The 18778-nt window shown below is 40.7% G+C and overlaps 1 protein-coding gene across 6 annotated transcripts in view; it reads left to right on the top strand.

Moving 5' to 3' along the window:
- The window catches only part of osbpl8 (oxysterol binding protein-like 8), a 100303-nt gene that overhangs the window by 44991 nt on the left and 36534 nt on the right, over nucleotides 1-18778 (top strand). For 3 of the 6 annotated variants that reach the window (XM_087830281.1, XM_087830285.1, XM_087830282.1), the window contains exons 3-4: nucleotides 11390-11426; nucleotides 12572-12766. In XM_087830281.1, the coding sequence (XP_087686407.1) occupies nucleotides 11390-11426; nucleotides 12572-12766 (232 nt within the window). Of the gene's footprint in view, nucleotides 1-8061; nucleotides 8392-11389; nucleotides 11427-12571; nucleotides 12767-18778 lie in introns of those variants that run through there. The other 3 variants (XM_087830289.1, XM_087830283.1, XM_087830287.1) reach the window with 3 other exon arrangements.

An 18778-nucleotide genomic window follows, 5' to 3' on the forward strand; every position in this document is an offset into this window, starting at 1 on the left:
TGAGGCGAGGGGAAGACTGAGTCAAAGGTCAGACTCATTCTGAATCATAACACAGTCACATCTTAAGACACGGACTTAATGATGTTTTTAGAATCAGAGTAACTCAAGTCTCAAAATTGATTTTCAGTGTCCATCAGTTATAAATCTCCAAAATAACACAACCTCTGGAACTTCCTGCAGTAGTTCTCTCTATATTCATGGAGCCATTGCAAAGAGGAACTGCTAGTAGCTAATTTGAATACTTTCAGTAGCATCAATAGAAAATCAAAAAGTGAGTTCCAGTGTTCCTCGTTGTATCTATAGCAGCATTGTGCTTAATATTTACATTCCTCACTTTTATCCCCAGTTTTGTTTTTTGGGTCTCTTTTACACACCGTCTGCTGTAGTCCACAGTTTCAGACTTTAACAACCATTCTAAGCAGCTTCTGTTACATCTGTCTGAAAGCTCGGCTCCACTACATGATTAGCATCAGGCGAGGCATTAGAGGAGCATGTATTTCATTCTGAGCTATATCAGAATATCCCGGGCACAGAGTTGTACTTAAAGAGGGCATAATGACACGGCTTGGTTTCAGCAGGGTAATTAACAGGAGCAGACTTGGCCTCACTGTCAGGCAGCCCTGTGGGTCTCCACACCTGCTCCCTATCACAGGGGTGAAAAGCTACCGACTTAAGCAGGTTTCAAACTGCATTGGTACTGTATCCCAGCACGCAGTGTTCATAATTTTGTCCTCACCTTTCTTTCTAGTATGGAAGCCTAACACCTACAGCTCTGCCAAAGCATTAAACAGAAGGTTTATACACCTGTGTTTGAGCATGTGCAAATCAAGTGCAGTAAACAAAAACGGACTAGTTTTAGCAGCAATGTTCCGATTACATCATTGACCAGGAAGGAAATTCTGCACGGTCATCATTCACTCTGCCCGATTGCTTTTGGTTATTCTGTGGAATTGACACAGATGAAACAATAAAACATTTGCCATTCACTTTTTAACAGACTTGCATGATGGTTGCTCCCTCTTTACTGATTAAATACCTTGGCTCACCCTGTAAATTCAGGTTATGGGCTTGGCTCTTGCCTTACTTTGGCAGTATCTTGGCCTGTGCATACAGACCTCTGTGAGCCCGTACCATCAGACGTTTCATTTCTGATGCCTGCTGTAGTTCCACTCCAGTCGTAAATAAGCCACCCTTTGGTCAGCACCCATGAGCACCATCCCATACTGTAGCTCTCTACCTCTGAAGTCGGCCTTTAGCCAGGGACGTTCTGACGGATGTGCCAGACTTTGAAGATACTCTGACAGGACTGCGTGCTGGCCTGCAGTGGTTTCACACTAACACTGCTGCAGAAGGGATATTTGAGTTTCATTAGATTGCAGCTTAGAATATTTTACATGATTATAAACAGTGTATTGCACAAATGAGATGTTATGATGTAACATTTTATTGTACTGCTCCTCTTTATGCAGATATTTCTTCCATCAATTACTTGAGGCAGCCCAGAAACCTCTTTATTGTAAACAAGGAGCAAACTAAGTGTAAGCAGATCGAATGAATGCACTTTCTAACTTTGTAACTATCCAGTGAAAAAAAAGTCACTTTTGAAATCATTCTGAGACAAAACAAACCTGTTATTAGAATAAGTGCTTCTGTGTTGCTTTGATGTTTAACGTAACAGGACTCTTTCTACTGTCCGTCAGTACGTCTACTAGAAAACCCCTGAACCTGTTAGGTTGTTCCCTTCAGGGAGTTTTACTTAAGAGCAGTTAATTAATTCATTAAAAAATATAATTTGCTAATCAACAAATTGGTCATTTGTTAAGCAAAATACAGTTGGAGTGTTTTTCTACTTTCCCAGAACCTGAAGTCTAAATGGCTCCTGTGCTGCTCCTAGCTGGAGCTGCTGTCCTCTGTTTGAACGTCAGGAGGTTTCAGTTAGTGCTTATCACGTCAGGAAGTAGGTTTTAATTGAATTTACATTCTTTCATACAGCAGTCTATGATGGATAGGGCTTGGCATGAACCAGCTTGAGGTTAATCTTTTAAAAACACACATCTTAATGTCATTATGTAAAAACTGGTTTGCATGCTGTCTGTGGAGAGCAGAAGAACTGCATTTACCTAAAAGAAATCTTGAAACCACTGCCTGTTGTCTGGTGATGACTTAGCATTTTATTGGTAAAGTTGATCTATGATGACTGGCACATTACAACAAAATTTGAACTATTCACTCTCCTGATATACTGCATCCATCCGTCTTTACTTATAAAGCACATTAAAACAACCACAGGTGACACAAAGTGCTGTGACATTGGAATAAAAAACATAATGGGTTTTAAGACTTGGTTTTTACTGGCTAAAGAAACTAACCAGTGAACTAAGAACCACTGGGTTCCCAGCCTGTTTAGTTTTGTTGAGTTGCAGAGTCTACAAATAAGAAATGTGATAACCATACAGTGGTTTTCCTGATAATAAATGATGAGTTTTATTTGCAGTTTATTGGCTGAGGGAGGGTTTTTATAGACAGTACAGTTCTGGGAAAAGAGGGTGAGGTGTTTTTTATGAGGAACTCTTCAGTTAGTAAACTATTTGAAGTGCTGAAAGCACATTAGCACATGCATTTCGAAACTCCTTTGCTGATATACACGATGCAATATGGGTAGTATAAGTGTGAACGCGACCATTAGTTTGATACACAGCTGGCAAAGCTTCTAATCTAACAGTAGTGATTAAGCCAGAGTCACAACAGCTGCTGTTCCATGTTAGCTGTGATGGCTAATATGAAAGGTTTTTCTTCACTTCCTGTCTTAAGCATGCAGTGGTTTTCCTGAAAATTAAATAATGAGTTTTGTTTGCAGCTCTTCAGGTTTGGCGTGCTTAGTAATTATTTAGTAATCAGTTGTTTTGATGTCTTTCAGCTTGTTGTTTTGCTTTTACAGCCCACAGCTTTACTGTTTGGGTTTGAGGATATGAGGCAGCTGGTGAGTGGAGAGCAGTGGACAGCAAAAAGGAGCTAAAAGGACCGTCTCTGCTCCGTCCTGCTAATGGAGCTAGAGAAATCCTATCTGTGTGGGGGTGTGTGCGTGTGTGCACTGCAATAGCATGCACAATGCTGTTGAAAAAAACAAAAGCATAACATTCAAATGGAGAAACTCACAGTTTCGATTGCTAAGCTCGTTCTTAATCGAATAAAACGTGCATGTATGCTAATGATCCAACTGAATTTATGAAATGCTCAGAGACGTTTTAGTTTTAGTAATCTCCAGTACTTTTAAAATCTTAACAATATTATTCCTGCTGACACAATTACAAATCAGTGCTGTGCTGTTTAATTCTACGCCTCTGTCTCATGACATATTAGCTGAATCAAGAGGATTAGAATTCTGTTATTGAGCTAAACCAGCATATTTGTATAAAGAGGAATTGTTAAGTATAGTATGAACGGGACAAGTTTATGTAAATACCCTGCCATGGCCTCATATCACAACTATATCACACCACAGTGGAACATAAGAGATTTCAGAGCCACATGTTACGCTCTCCCTCACTGGCAGGATCTTGGTTAGTGAAGTGAGAGGGCAAATGCAATATAAAGGCTACACATCGACAGACATGAGTTGTGCATGTGACATTTCAAAATATCAGCTTTTATACAAAATAAACCAAAAGTTTCATACAGGAACAATGGCTATGTGGAGCTTTAAAAATAGCTGCCAGTGATGACTCAGCCATCCAGCAGCAGTCGAGCACCTGGAAACCTGCAGCTCTGTCTCTGTCGCTCCCTATTGAGGTTTTTAGCCTCTGTAATTGTCTTTCTTTGTGGCGTCTAACATACAGGCTGTGGATTTTTTTCAGGATATTTATAGCTTGACTACACAGAAGAGTTTTAGGCTGTATTTTGATTCTAGTAACTAAAGGTGCCTTTCAGATATAGGGGGAAAAACTGTTGGTATTTTTTCCCTTGCTGCTAAAAAGAAACTGGGTCAGAACTTGCTGCGAGTGATGTCTTAACATTATGTAATATGCCATGGCATTTTATCCTGAATTAGCACTCCATCCTTTCACAGGCAGAGACGGGTTTGAGGCCATGTTTCCTGTCTAGGTTTGGTGCGTTCTGATTGGGTGGAATCTGTTTAGGTAGTTACATCATCACCTTTTATAGCCGTATGAATATGGATGAGCATTTGTTTCCCAGCGTTGTGTAGATAAGCCTGAGTGTTCTTATACACTGCCTCCGTTTATGTAGGAGTTGGGTTCGTTCTGAATAAATGTGGAAATGGATAAAATTAGGGTTGTCTCTAAGTTTGTTGGATATTTGGCTATACAGACTTAAACCACATACTGTTACTGTTATCTGAAGTTGATTTAATTTATTAAAGACTAATAATCTCAAAATCGTTTCTTGCAAAGTGTAAAAAGCCCAGATGCTTTGCTCTGTGTCGGTGGTTAAATGTATTTCAGTTTTCTCTCACAGCATCTGCTGCAGTGTCCTTGTTTGTCATGTCATCGGCACAGCAAGCTGCTGGCTTTGAAATGAAAACGAGATGAAAAGAGTCAGACAGTAAGATGTCACCTTGCTTTTCACCCCCTCTAAAAGGGAGCTGGACACCGTGAACGTTGCCCCCGTCTTTGTTTCCTTCGTTAGTTCAAACAAGGTTGTCTGGTGTCATCCAGTTGTGTCGGCGGCTGGGGTTGAAGCACAGGCTTGACTTGCACATCTATTGTGTTTGAGCCTTCAGGTCTGAACAGACCACAGTGGGATCAAACTAGGCGAGCTGCCGTAGGGAGTTTACCTTTTTATTTGCCTTAATCAAACACAGTGAGCTGTTGCAGCAATAGCTGCCAATGTTTTCTTTATTTTCAGACTGTGAGAACTCTTCAGATTCTTACAGTATTACACGTGCGTCTGCGATCGTGCACACAAAATTGTGATTGCTCAACTCATCTGAGATCTGTTTTGATTAACATGTCAGTGGAAACTGAAACACTACCCGCACAAAAATATTATGATGATGATTTTTCTCTTGCAACATAAGGCTGATGGGTTCGAAACGTTTATTCTCTCTAATGATGGGAAATATCACTGACAGTAAAATGTACACATATCTATGTCCATGCTTTTCAGATCCATCTACTTTAGTGAAGGATTGTAGACATCTTATGATGCACATGTTAATGCACACATTAATACACCAGCACTGGCTCATTGCAGATCTTGTTGTCGGTGGATATGCAGTAAGTTCCTCCTCGGGCCTGTGAGTAGAGTCACTGCAGTGGAGGTGCAGCACACATTGCTTGGTTTGCTCATCAGAGAGCTCTTACTGGAGCTCCTGTAAATGATAGTATGCATTGTTTTATTATATATTTTTTTACATTAATGTAAGTTTATGTTGAGGAAATACTGCTGGCTATATATGATATGGTATGATATATATCCGGCATACAAATGTTGATATCTGTATGAGCTTCAAAAATCCAATGTGCAGTCCATGAGTCGTTTGGTACCGGACCGCGAGAGTTGAGGCTCGGGTGTGAAATTTAGGGTTTTTATCGTTTTTTAACGTTATTTTTTAACTACTCCATTTCCCTGGGTTTTTTCCCATGTGTTATGAATAAATCTTCTTTTTTTGATACCGGTACTGGTTTTATTTCCTTGTATTAATCTGCAACTCCTTAAAGGCCGGTCTGTGAAAATATTGTCGGACATACCGTCCGTAGTGCAAAAAAAAGGTTGGGGGTCGCTGCATTAGAGCACAGTACGTGTACGAGACTGGGAGTGGAACTTGGTATCAAAAGGTTCCAAACCAAACATTGTGGTCAGCTGCCAGCTTTCCCAAAGTCTAATATCAGTTGTGCGTGTGTGTGTGTGTGTTTCAGCAACTACAGTCACTCATAGCTTCACTGAAGGTGATTTGTAGGTTGCTAATATACACGGTCAAAAAAAAAGCTCCTTTGTGGTGTTAAAGAAATGAACAGCAGGGGCAGTAGAGGAGCAACAAGGAGATTACTCCCAAAGCACTAACGGTTTTACAGGTGGAGGTAGGGCTGCACGATTAATCGTTAGAAAATTGCGATCTCGATTCATACTTATGTGCGATCTCAAAAAAAGAAAAAAAAAAAAAAAGCCGACGACGATTGTACCGCATTTTGATCCGGGACGTAATCTGCATGAAAACAAGCGCTCACTCTTCCTGCTCAACAAATGACGAGGGCGGAGCCTTATACCACGTGATACAGAAGCTGTGCCGTGCGATGCTAAAATTAGCAGGAAAAAACAACGGAGAGCACGTCAGGGATGACGAGAAAGTGACGGGAGAAAATCCATCCCGGTCAACCACCCAAACATCAATAACGGGAACCTTACACAGCGCTTCCCTATACACGTCGAACTCCCGCAGGCACAAAGAAATTACGGAGGCTATTACTTATCACCTGACCAAAGATATGGCTCCATCAACACTGTGCAAAACGAGGGATTTAGGAAAACGATCAACACCGTAGACAAACGCTACACAGTGCCGTCCCGCAACTATTTTTCTATTGTCACACTACCTGCTCTATACACGCAGTGTCGAGCAACTGTGGAGACGGAATTTCAAGCAGTACAACATTTTGCGGCAACGACAAAATGTGAGACATTTGTTGTTTTTATGTTTATTTGTTGTTTTTATGTTCAGTCTCAACTGTTACGAAGTTGATGTGCAGTTAATAAGTGCAATAAATATTTATACTGGAAAAGAAAATCGTGAGAGAATCGTGATTCTCATGTTATGCAAAATCGTGCAGCCCTAGGTGGAGGACATTTTCCCCCCCTCGTCTTTTCTCATTAGTTTTGCATTTGGATCATATCAGTGTTACTACTGGCAGCACGAGGTGATACCTGGACTCCAGCACAGGTAGTCCAACTCCTCCAGGCACATCAGAATGTGCCATGGCTGGAGGATTTGTTGTGTTTCTCACCGTAGTCTCAAGATTACTCACAGTACTCAGTCCAAATCTATATCCAGCGTGTCGCCATTGAGATCTGATGAGGTTTGAACGTGTCCCTTTAGTTTTGGGATGTTTTTTGAGCAGTGTAATAGTGTAATATTAATTATCATGATTGTGAGAATATTATTTTAGAGGATTAATAATTGCAGTGCACTGCAAAATACAGACAAATGCTAAAAATCCTGCTGGCTTTAAAACTGTGAGTTTTCAGAATAGGCTCATGTGTGGTGAAATCCCCTCCATCCTTTATCTCCTCAAACCCCAAAAAGATGAACATGTTCGATTATTCATGACACTAGAAGTTCAGCTGTGAGGATGTGGGTTGATTCTCATTCTCCACACAAAAGTTTGTGCTGGGAAAACAGCAGACGTACGAATCTCACAGACAACTTGACAACAGACATTAGTTTTGAGGATTTATAGAATATTAAAACCCGGTCACAAAAAGTTCGAGTTTGAATGATTCATACTTTAGGTCAGTTGTTAGCTTAGTGCTTGTAAACCTCTCACCACCCTTTTTTTGATGATCAATTCATAGTAATGCTAATGTGGTCTCGCCACTTGCTGTGGACCAGCGAGTGCGCTTTTCTTCAACTGTATTGTTAAAACTCTTTCTCGGGCTGCCTGTCGCAGTTTCTGTTTTCTATCAGTGGCACTTGGAGATTGTTGCCGGCCCTTCACTTTGTGTCTCTGTCAGCCTGTTCACCACCACCCCACTCTCATCTGCATAATTAATCAGCACTAATCACCAGGTGAGGTTGTTATAAACAGCATTCACCCCGGGTTCACAAAGACCGTCAGTCACAGAAGCTGCTGACAGTTGCTGTGAGTTTATTGAACAGAGAGTTTGAGGAAAAGTGCTTTATTTTGGGATCAGACTGTGTGCTGTGTTTCGAGAAAACTACCAGCCTTCCAGGAACAAACTCCTCTGACCTCTTTGCCCCAATGACTGAGGGTCATCTGTTTGCAACTTGGAGGGAGTGGCCTCAGTGTAATGGTAAGACGGCACACTGAGCCAAGATTAAATGAGGAAAGCACTCTGTTGGTGCCTCTTCACAAAGCCTCGTTAATAGATCTCTGACGTTCAGTGACAGTTTGCTAATCCCTTATTGTTGCGAGCAGCTCTTAGTATCGTCTGCCCTCTCAGCCAGTAGGTCTCTGGGTTCTAACCAATCAGAACTTTGTGATTTGATTTCATCTGTAGGATTATCTGAGCAATAACCAATCAGTGGCCCTGTTTTCCCCGTCTTCCTTCTCACTGAGCTGCCTATGGTTGTTTTGTCTGACTAGAGATTACATAGGATCCTGCTTCAGTCCGGCCATGACACCAGATCTAGTCACTACAGCTGCCTGGACTAATGTGATGGGTTTCTGTAAACCTGAGCCAGACGGTATCTTGGAGGTAGTGAAATTAAGAATCTTCTGCAGTCGTGTTGATATTTGCTGTGTCGGAGTTATGACTGAACAGAAACGGCGCCCTTACTGTTGCAGAGGTGTTACTTTTAAGATAAAGAGAGGTCATGGTGAGCAAACCTAATCAGAGCCTGTTTGTTGTTTTTGGTCAGCTGTTAAATGCTTCCACTCTCCGCTGTGCACAGATGGGTGAGTGTCTGTTGTTTGTGGTCAGAGCTGCTTACCAATTACACTGTAATGTTTACTGCTCTGCGGATAGGACTTAATAAGAAATATAAACCGATGGTTGAAATATTTAAGTTGATTGTAATGATTAACTTCCTGTTTATGAGACATTACATTAATAACTACCTGCAAAGTAAATGGTGTACTGTACTGAAAATATAAAACACTTTAGTAACAAAGTGGTTGTGCTGTTACATGGATATTTATTGTACCCAGAGGATGCATCCACAAAACATGAATATTTAACTCCTGTGCTATTCTGAGGCTGATGCTGCAGGGATGACATGTCGTGCAACCAGTGAATAATCCCGAAAGTTTCATTTGGCCAAAGTCCTTTTAAAAGTGATTCTTGTCACTTGGCAGGAACCTTCTCCAGCACTTATTTAGACGTTCCTGCTTAATTAAATAATTTGTGGCTTTTAATGATTTCTTTGAAGAATTGGGTGCACAAGTTTGAATTAATTTTGGAGTTTGGAGTTTGTCCCTTAAAAGACATCGAAGAACCTTCAGCACCACTTATTAAAGTTGTATGGTGTTAAATCAATCATTCAACCCTGGAAAAAGAGCAGCTCAAAGCTCAAATTACCATAACATTTATGCTCATGATAAGTGTAAACATCTGATCCCAGCTCTATACTTCTACTATGCATGTGCAATGTTTGCTAACATAGCTTCTTTGGCTGTTGTTTGGCTCTTTGGGGAGCTTAGACATGACAGTTGTCTTCTTTGCCCCATCTCAGGAGTCAGGTCTCCTCCTTATATGATGTGTGGTTTAGTCATATAGCTAGCCAGCTAGCATATCCTAGCAATGACAGAAGCTGCTAACTATAATCTGTAAGCATAAGCTAGTGCATAATAGAGCAGGGCGATATGACCAAAAATATTTATTACGATATACATTTGAAATTTTGCGATAACGATATAACTGACAATATAATTGACACTAGACAAAATACTTTACAACTCCACAACTTTATTAGTGCAAAAAAATCCATCAGTGTATTTTCACTTAAACAAGCAGCTGTTTTTTATGTGCATTAAAGTTATATAAAAATGTAACAGTGCAAATGCAAATTCCTCGCTGACAGTTTAACCAAAAGGCATTTCCAGTGGAAACTGGCCGACATATCCTCAGCATAACCATGTATAATATCCACAAAACTTAAAAAGAGGTTATACACACACAATACGGTAACATTATGTTGAAGCACAGTACGTATCACTCCGCGAGGCTCCTGCCTACGATAGCCGTAATGCTCCGACAATCCATCAAGCGGTGCGGCTTCGTAGCTTAGCAAAGTCGTACTGAAACATTTGACAGATTTTCGAGCGCCGTGCACATAAAATCGTTTCGAGGTCAGTAAACACAACCAGAGTTCATACATAAGGCACACGGGATTATAAGGGGCTCTGTTGACTTTCAGAAAAATCAAAGGATTGATTTTAAGTGTGCCGTATTTTCCAAACAACACGGTAACAACGACGGCCCGCTAGCATGCTCTACCAAAAATAGTGCTTTGTTGTGTATCTGACGGACAAAAGCTAAACCAGTTCCACCAGTGAAGCTGCAGCATTTTTACAAACCAGTTCTGGTTCATCTGTTTCATTTAACGATCCACTTTCGCTCTTCTCATTCTGCGTCACCGCCATGTGTCTATGTAAACAAAGGCACTGCGCATGCGCGTTTTACCCATATTCTATCGCGATATTTCGTTTTCCTATCGTTGCCCAACATTACACCGGTATTACCATGAACGGTATGATATAGCCCAGCCCTAGTGCATAATATTTCTAAGAGCAGGTTAGCATGAGGACATTATCACATTGCACAAAGCAGCGTTTGATTTATTAATCCACAATAAAAATCATATTTTTTTAAATTTTACATTTGATTTTTTAATTTTAAAAATAAATGTGCACTCACTCAGTTTCTAAACTCATCTTGTGAAACCAGTTTCATTCATCATTAATCAAAATCAGTTCCCACTGTCATGTTGCCTTGAGGTATATAGTCAATATCAGATGTGACGCTAACTAAAGCCCAGATGATCAATAAAACTGTCTTTTTAGGTTGACTAATTGGTGGACACGACCTCTGGGAAATGTTAAAGAGCTACAACCGTTCAGTGACATTTTAAATGCAAAGCAGTTGTTAGTTGCAGTATGGGATCAACCACTGAGGCCCTTAATTATTATTTTGGGATTCTCCGGCAGCAGCTGTTGTAATTAACGGGCCGCTGATTGGTAGTCATTTGGAACGTGACCATTTATTCTCCATCATGTTTGTGTGTGCGCTGTAACTTTATCCATTGCTGTGTATCACCAAGTCTGCTGTCACCCCCTCCCACTGCCTCCATCACCCAACAGATTTATGTTAAGTTGTCTTCCATCCACATTTTGGTTAAACTAATGTCTGTTTTTTTCTGTCTCTTGTCTCCTCTGTTTTTTGTTATGTCTGTGTGTCTGTGTGTGTGTGTTTGTCTGTTGTCGTCCTGTGCGGCTGCGGCTTCACCTGCTGCTGCTGATGCTGCTGCTGCTGCTGCTGATGCTGCCCACTATACACCAACCCCACTGCCCGCAAACCCACCACTGCCAACATCTGGTGAACAACACATGGCGGACACCCCTTCGCCCCCTTTAATCTCTATCCAAAATCCTCTGACACGTTTTCCAATCCCTTTCATTTTCTGTCTTTTCCTCTGTTTTTATCTGCTATCACTGTCTTGCCCTCCCCCCTCATCTCCCCCCTTTCCCCCTGCTAGCAGCACGCAGAGTTGAGAGAGCAGCATGCCACCTCCGGTAAGCCAGTGACCTTTCAGAGGAAGGGCTAAGGCCAGTGTACCCAGTCAGCAAACTGGCCAGGACTGATATTTAGGCTGAAATTGATTAGAAAAGAATGCACGTCCTCTGCTTTTCCCAAGTGTTGAGTATTTAAAGTCAGTTTTAGTGGTTAGTTAATTATGTATTTTGGGAAAGTGTGTCACTGTCCACTTCATATGTGGCTTCACAACAAAATGTATCTGCATTTGGAAAAGCAAACAAAGTCCATTCTTTTACACAAAGTGCAAAGATGAACTTTTTATATGTAGTATATAAACTGATATTAAGAACGCTCACCCTGAAGCAAAATGATGTGATTGTCTTTCCTTTGTCTAATATGTAAATTCCACTCTCAAATATAGCACAGAGCCATAAGGACTGGTTCACACATAGTGCTTTTCTACTCTTCTTGAGAACTTGAAGAGCTTTATAAAAAATGTCCCATAAAGCACTTTTGTCTACACCCAGGTGCTTCCTGTGTAACATTCCCACACCTTCCTACCCTGATAAATGAATTGTAGAGCCATTAGGTGTTTAATATCTTGCCCAAGACTGGCAACTGAAACCATTTTAACTAAAACAATAACTACTGCTGTTGCAGGATGGTGTGTGTAAAAATAAATGAGTAAACACATTATTTATAGAGATGGGATAACATGAGACATTTAGCTGCTGACCCCAGTACGACCAGAGCAGTTGTTGTTTTTTCTTGTTATAAATATTTTTAGAACCATAAATGGTAGAAGTGTTTTTATACTTATGCATGAGTCCTGTTTTGTTTTTTTAATGCAATGTGATTGGTCACACTTCATCCGAGATGGGCTCCCATTGCTAAGCAATAACTTGCCTGCCTGCTTCATTAGGGCTCAGTAAACAAGGTGGAGTAATAGGGGTAGCAGGTTATCAGCTCTCATGAAAACCGTCATGATGATAATGTTGAAAACAAATATTATGTAAGTTATCAAAATAGGTTATGAAACAGAAGGCTGCAGCTATCAGATGCTCCACAAGAGGGTTGTGTGTGGATGTGCGCTGACTTCAAGAAAGGTGGCAACATGTCAGATTGTTCTTCTGATGTCTTCCCTTTTCATCTCTCACCGCTTCTTCCTTCTCCTTTTATGTAGCTGCCATAGTGTGCGGTGATGACACCGTCCTTCTGACACAGACCCCGAGCAGGATGAGCCAGCGCCAGGTGAAGGAGCGGGACAAGGAGAGGGAGAAGGAGAAGGAAAAGGAGAAGGAAGTAGGCCTCCAAACACCGAACAGGGAGCAGCTTGCCAGCCCCTCTACCCTCAGCCCAGGAATCAGCTACAGCCACGGTAAGATCTGCTTTCCAAAACACTGTGGTTTGTTATTATTGTCATTAGTTTGCCGTTTGTTCTTGTTTGAGAGCTGAGTGCACGGTGAGCGAGAGAGAGAGAGGGTTATGGCACGCAGCTGAAATTAAATCATGTCCATCATGGTTATTATAGATCAGCGCGTTCGGTCATAATTTAGCGTGTCTCCATTACTGTACGTTATGTCATAGTAGTAACACATTCTCCCATTTAAAAAAAGTGCTTTATGACGTGCTCTCAGAGCACATTCACGCTAAAGGATTAGTCAGGATATTTCAGTTGGTTTAAATGTTGTAAAAGTGCAGAAACGTGAACTTTTCAAACCCAAACCCTTCATGCTGCTCACTGTTTATGCAAACGTGTGACCTCCAGTGTTGGTCAAGTTACTTGAAAAAAAGTAATCAGTAACCAATTACTGATTACTTCCCCAAAAAAGTAATCCCGTTACTATACTGATTACTTATTTTTAAAAGAAATTAATTACTTAGTTACTTAGTTACTTTTTAAAAACACGATTTACAACCTGAATAGGTGATAAAGTGATAGATCTTTCAGCCCAATTCTACTTTTTCTGCATAATCATCATACAAAATGTAATCAAATGGAAAAGTCTCTTTTTAAAACTTGTTTTATTAGTTTTAATCTTTTAACTTTATGCATCAAGCAAAAATTAAATTATCTGCAACATTCTCTGACTGGAAGAAATTAGTTTAACATTTAAACCTATTTTCTGCACATTCCAGCACATAAAATATATTTTTTGTGTGTTTACACTCAGTCTTTCAAATAGATGCAAGTAAAACACAGCAGAAAATAAATAAAGTCAAAGACTAGCGGTCCTGTTGCTCTATTTTCACCTGTAAAGCAGGAGTGGGGTAGGCGGAGGTTTACCCTGGTGCAGGTGTGCAGCGGTCAGTGGAAGAATCCGCGAGTTTCTCTGTGAGTTTCCCATTACGTCGTAGCTACTCGGTGCTTGCTCGGAAGTTTAGGGGTTTTTTCGCTGTAAAAAGAAGTTTTCTTCCCACGCAGTGAACAGCGGACACTAATGTTTTTGTCACTTTTTATGGAATCAAACTCAAAGTAAGGTCAGTACTTCCACGCTTTAAACGCTGCACGCTCATACTCTCTCCTGTACTCGATATGTTATCCATTGTTGATCTGCACACAGCTGTTGTCACAAACGTCGCACTCGCTTACGTCACTGTCATGAGACATTCTCGCAAACAAATCACGGTTTTAGTAACGCAGTAACGCAGCGTTCCTGCGGGAAAGTAACGGTAATCTAATTACCATTTTTGCAATAGTAATCCCTTACTTTACTCGTTACTTGAAAAAAGTAATCGGATTACAGTAAGCCCATCTCTGTTGACCTCCTCCTTATTTTTTGGCTGTTATGGTAATGACAGGATAAAGTAAATTCCTAACACCACCCCCACTCCACACCCCCTCACATCACTACGTCCTCAATCATAATAAAAGCAGCCTGTGCTGCCTATTTGAACAAGTCATGATTTTTTTCCCATTCAGCCTCTCAGAGTCATTATGCAGCACTTTCCTGATTATTGCTGTTGTACTTAATGCTAGTGCAGTAAATATCTGTATAATACTGAATTTAAACTGTGAGCAGATTGGTGATGCATTGCTACATGTACTTTCTAAGCAGATGTATTAAGCCAAGAAATTTGATAATGGCTGGCAGACAGTTAATGCTGCACAAACATGTTCAGCTTTGTGCTTCTAAATGTTTTTTTTATATAAATTTGTTTTTCAGCCATCACAGGAATCCACAGTAACTTTACATCAGTTTCTAAAATCAGTGCTTCCTCCGGTCTTTGTGGGAATTTCTGTAATGAAATTCTGTCTTAGATCTCCTGTAGCCTGTAGCAGTGCTTCTCAAACTTTTCCCAATGAGCACAACCTCATAAAATACATGGCTCTGGAAGTACCTCCCTTATGACCGACATTAAAGTACAGTAGTATAGGCCTATTTAACACTACATACAGTTTACATGAGGCACTTTTATTTCTTATATGAATGTTATTGATTTTAACTGTCATAAACAGGATGTGACGAGTGATAATAATAACAAGTGTTCTGCATTAAAACACTCACAGCAGGTGGGATATCCAATCTTTAACTGATTACATATGAAAAAACTTCTCTGCATTTAATAAGGCTTTTGTGTTTTTAACATGTTTTAATGTTTTGTATCTTCTCTCTGTTCATTTTAAAGCTCAGTTTTTAAAACCTTACGATGTAACTGCAGCCCAGCCCATGCAGCAGTATATTAATGACTAACCTCGTATTGTGGATGAATAATCTCAGTTGTTCTCCTGACTGAAGTTTGGTCCGTTTACAGCAGCGGTCCCCGACCTTTTGTGCCACGGACCGGTTTATGCCCGACAATATTTTCACGGACCGGCCTTTAAGGTGTCGCGGATAAATACAACAAAATAAAACTAGTACCGGTACTGAAAAAAAAGAAGATTTATTCATAACACATGTGAAAAGACCCAGGAAAACTGAGTAAACGATAAAAACGATAACAAAATAACGCTGAAAACCGATAAAAACCCTGAAAACTATACATTTCACACCTGAGCCTCAACTCTTGCGGCCCGGTACCAAACGACTCACGGACCGGTACCGGTCCGAGGCCCGGGGGTTGGGGACCGCTGGTTTACAGCATCCTGCCATGCGAGTACATTTGTCTCTAACCATCGGGAACCCTCACGTTAACTTTTATTGAGTGGAAAAAAGTTAGTGTTCATCCTGCAGCTTCACTGTGTTTATGTTATGCTAACATAGCTGTGTCGCTAGCAGTCATGTAGCACATCATTATATACCAGCTAGCCCAACTTCAGTAACCCTACAAACGTCACTGCTGTTTAGTTTTCTGTCTTCATTTATATTGGAAGTGATAGCAGAGCTGTACGTTTTAATTTTTCAGAAATCTCTCAGTCAGAATACGGTATATTATTTAATCTTAAAAACATTTTTGGAGACTCCCGCGGTCTCCAAGGGGGAGAACAGCCATCATAACAAATGCTGAACTGCACGCTCACCTGTAAAAAAGAAGCAAGCGAACTTACAAACTTGAAACTCACTAAAGACTGACTCAAACAGAAGATTCTTTACCCTCAATAATCACATTAAGCAACGGTTCTGAGAGAAATACACCTGAAATATATGAATTAATAGGTGTGCATTATATAAACTGAAACTATACTAATCAAGTCATTTTCATTTGAATAGATTACGTCAAATGTTACGTCCACTGCCAAGTTAAAAACAGCAGTTATCTTAGTGCGCCTGTCTTTGGATTGTGGGAGGAAGCCAGAGTAGCTGGAGCCACGCAGGCACAGGGAGAAAGTGCCCACAGAAACCAGTTTGGTGACTGTGCTACGCACTGCGTCACTGTACCACCCTAATAAATACATTTTAAAGTCTGGTGTATGTGTTCAACTATATTATCATTTTCCTACATGTGTTTTTACTGCAGGAAAGAACCAATAAGAGAAGTTTAATTCCAATTTTAGTCATATCTGTTCGTAGCAGACCTTTTCATTTGTGTCTTTGGTTAAAGTTACTCAGATTTGTTTGGAAGTACATGTTTATAATTGGAAAAATCAGCTCTCTGTTTCCTTTAAATGAAAAGTTATACTAATCAGACGCATTCCTCTCTCTCCAGTATTTTTAGAAATCGTGTCTATAAGGGATAAAATATGCTCTTCAGTACAACCAGGACTTTTGTGCTCCTGACATCACATATTGCCTGTGATAATATTAGCAAACTAGCAAAGATTGTGTCGCGGTTTTGACTGTGCGGTGGCGCTCATGATTGCCGTCTGATGTGCCCGTTTAACAGATGGAGCAAAGAATTTCTTTGAAAATCAACCAGCAAGTCAAAGAGAGGAGGTTTGTTTCTGGGCAGCATCACATGGCATGAAATGATAAGATTTCTCTCATGTGATTCCTCAAATCTGACCATTTTCTTCACTAACCAGCTCTGTGTAATGAGGCTGAATGCAGAACTGAGCTCCTCTGCAGCAGTTGCTCTGATAAAGCACATGACTATTCATTGTTTGTTGAATATCCAGAATGGCTGTCCCAGACGGGAGCATTAAAATATCACCGGCTCAATCGCTACACAACATGCTTGAAAAACACCATATACTTCATATACTGTACACTATAGGAAACACACACACACACACACTCTGACCATTACAATCATTGTAGTTGCTGTTGAGTTCTAAATAGAGCTGCATACTGTGCACTCTGAGCCTCTTAACTCTTATAATCCTGTTTCCTTTGTCTTCTTTTATTCTGTTGCGTGTTATGTTGACACTTTAAGACATAGAAGCAATGGCCATTTGTAGCCTCAGGATAGCTATCAGGGTTTTGCTTAGTCCAGGGGTGGGCAATCTCAGTCCACGAGGGCCGGTGTCCCTGCAGGTTTTAGATCTCACCTTGGGTCAACACACCTGCATCACATTAGTTTGTTACCAGGCCTCTGGAGAACTTCAGGACATGTTGAGGAGCTAATTTAGCAATTTAAATCAGCTGTGTTGGTTCGAGGACACATCTAAAACCTGCAGGGACACCGGCCCTCGTGGACTGAGATTGCCCACCCCTGGCTTAGTCTCTCTCTTTTTTTTCTCCCGCCAACTGCAGACCTTTTTAGGAGATCCCAACTTCAAACCTGCTCATCCTGTTCCACTCGAGATTTGATTTCTTTCTGGAAACCATCTCATTCAGGACTGTTGATGGGCTCAGAGATGGAAGTTCCCATGCAGCAGAATAGGAACAAATCAAAGAGCGGCTTCTATAGCTTTGAGGAAATTGGTCCTACATCATTGCTCATGCCTTATTCTTGTATTATAGCGCCCTCTTGTGGACACCTTACTGTGATTAGAAAATGACTAGAGTGTTGTTAGATTTCCTTGTTCTCAGTGTGTGTTCTTAGTATCAAATTTCGTTTGATTCCTCTTAAGATCACAGAGAGCATGAAGGACAAAGAAGCGTAGGCTGATAGTTTTGATTTTGAGACTAAACTGTGACAGATCCTTTGTTTTTATTGCCGTGAGTGAAAAATGTTCCAATGTGGGATTTTTATTTTTAAATGAAAAATATTTTCTGGCATCTTGCTTATAGCATACAAGAAAAACTGAATGTCTGTGTCAGTGTTTCCTACATTATTCTAGGGTGGAACTCACTTTCTTACCACAAGAGAGAGCAAGCGGTACAGAGAATCGAATGACTGTGTTGTTATTGCAGAAACACTCTCTGTGTCAGGCTCATCAGCCTAGGCTTGTGCAGTGATCCAGAGTGTGATCTGTGGGTTGCTGTGTGGATATAGGCTCAGCACATCAGCAGCCTTTTGGGATCGGTCCATTAAAATCTTTGTCAGACGTTCAATGAGATGCATGTTTTGTGTTTATGGTATAGCTGAAATGTATTAGTATACATACTGGAGTAAAAAGTGCTTAGCTTGGCTAATATTTCTCATTTCCTGGTGTAAGCGTGCAGAATAAAATCAGTCAACTTACTTCACATTCTAGTCCTCACTGCGTCAGAGAAACAAGAGTCTGTAAGAATATATGCCCAATATGACCCTCGAGTCCCTGCAGTCCAGAATGGGTATCCATGGCAACCGATTTGACTTCAACGTCTAGCCGATGGTCTTGTGTCAAAGTGATGACGGTGTTTGCTTTGACGTGTTTTCTGCCTGATGTCCTTGGGTTAAAATAGGCAGTTTTTTAATATTGGAGCTCACGAATGAATCCACGCCGTACTCGAGGGCACGACTGCTGCTGTGGTACGGATCTTTCTGGAAACATATTCTGTAGGAGTTGTGAGAACATTCACATCTAAGGTGTGAAGATGGAATGTGATTTTGAATTGCTGCATTGGTGTGTCGCTGCTGCAGAGCAGGATTTCTGGAGGATAACAACTTGTGTTGAAACATAATCACATTGGATTGTACCCCA

The sequence above is a fragment of the Neolamprologus brichardi genome, chromosome 17 (genome assembly GCF_056152115.1).
Source record: "Neolamprologus brichardi isolate AB-2024 chromosome 17, ASM5615211v1, whole genome shotgun sequence".
Taxonomy (NCBI): domain Eukaryota; kingdom Metazoa; phylum Chordata; class Actinopteri; order Cichliformes; family Cichlidae; genus Neolamprologus; species Neolamprologus brichardi.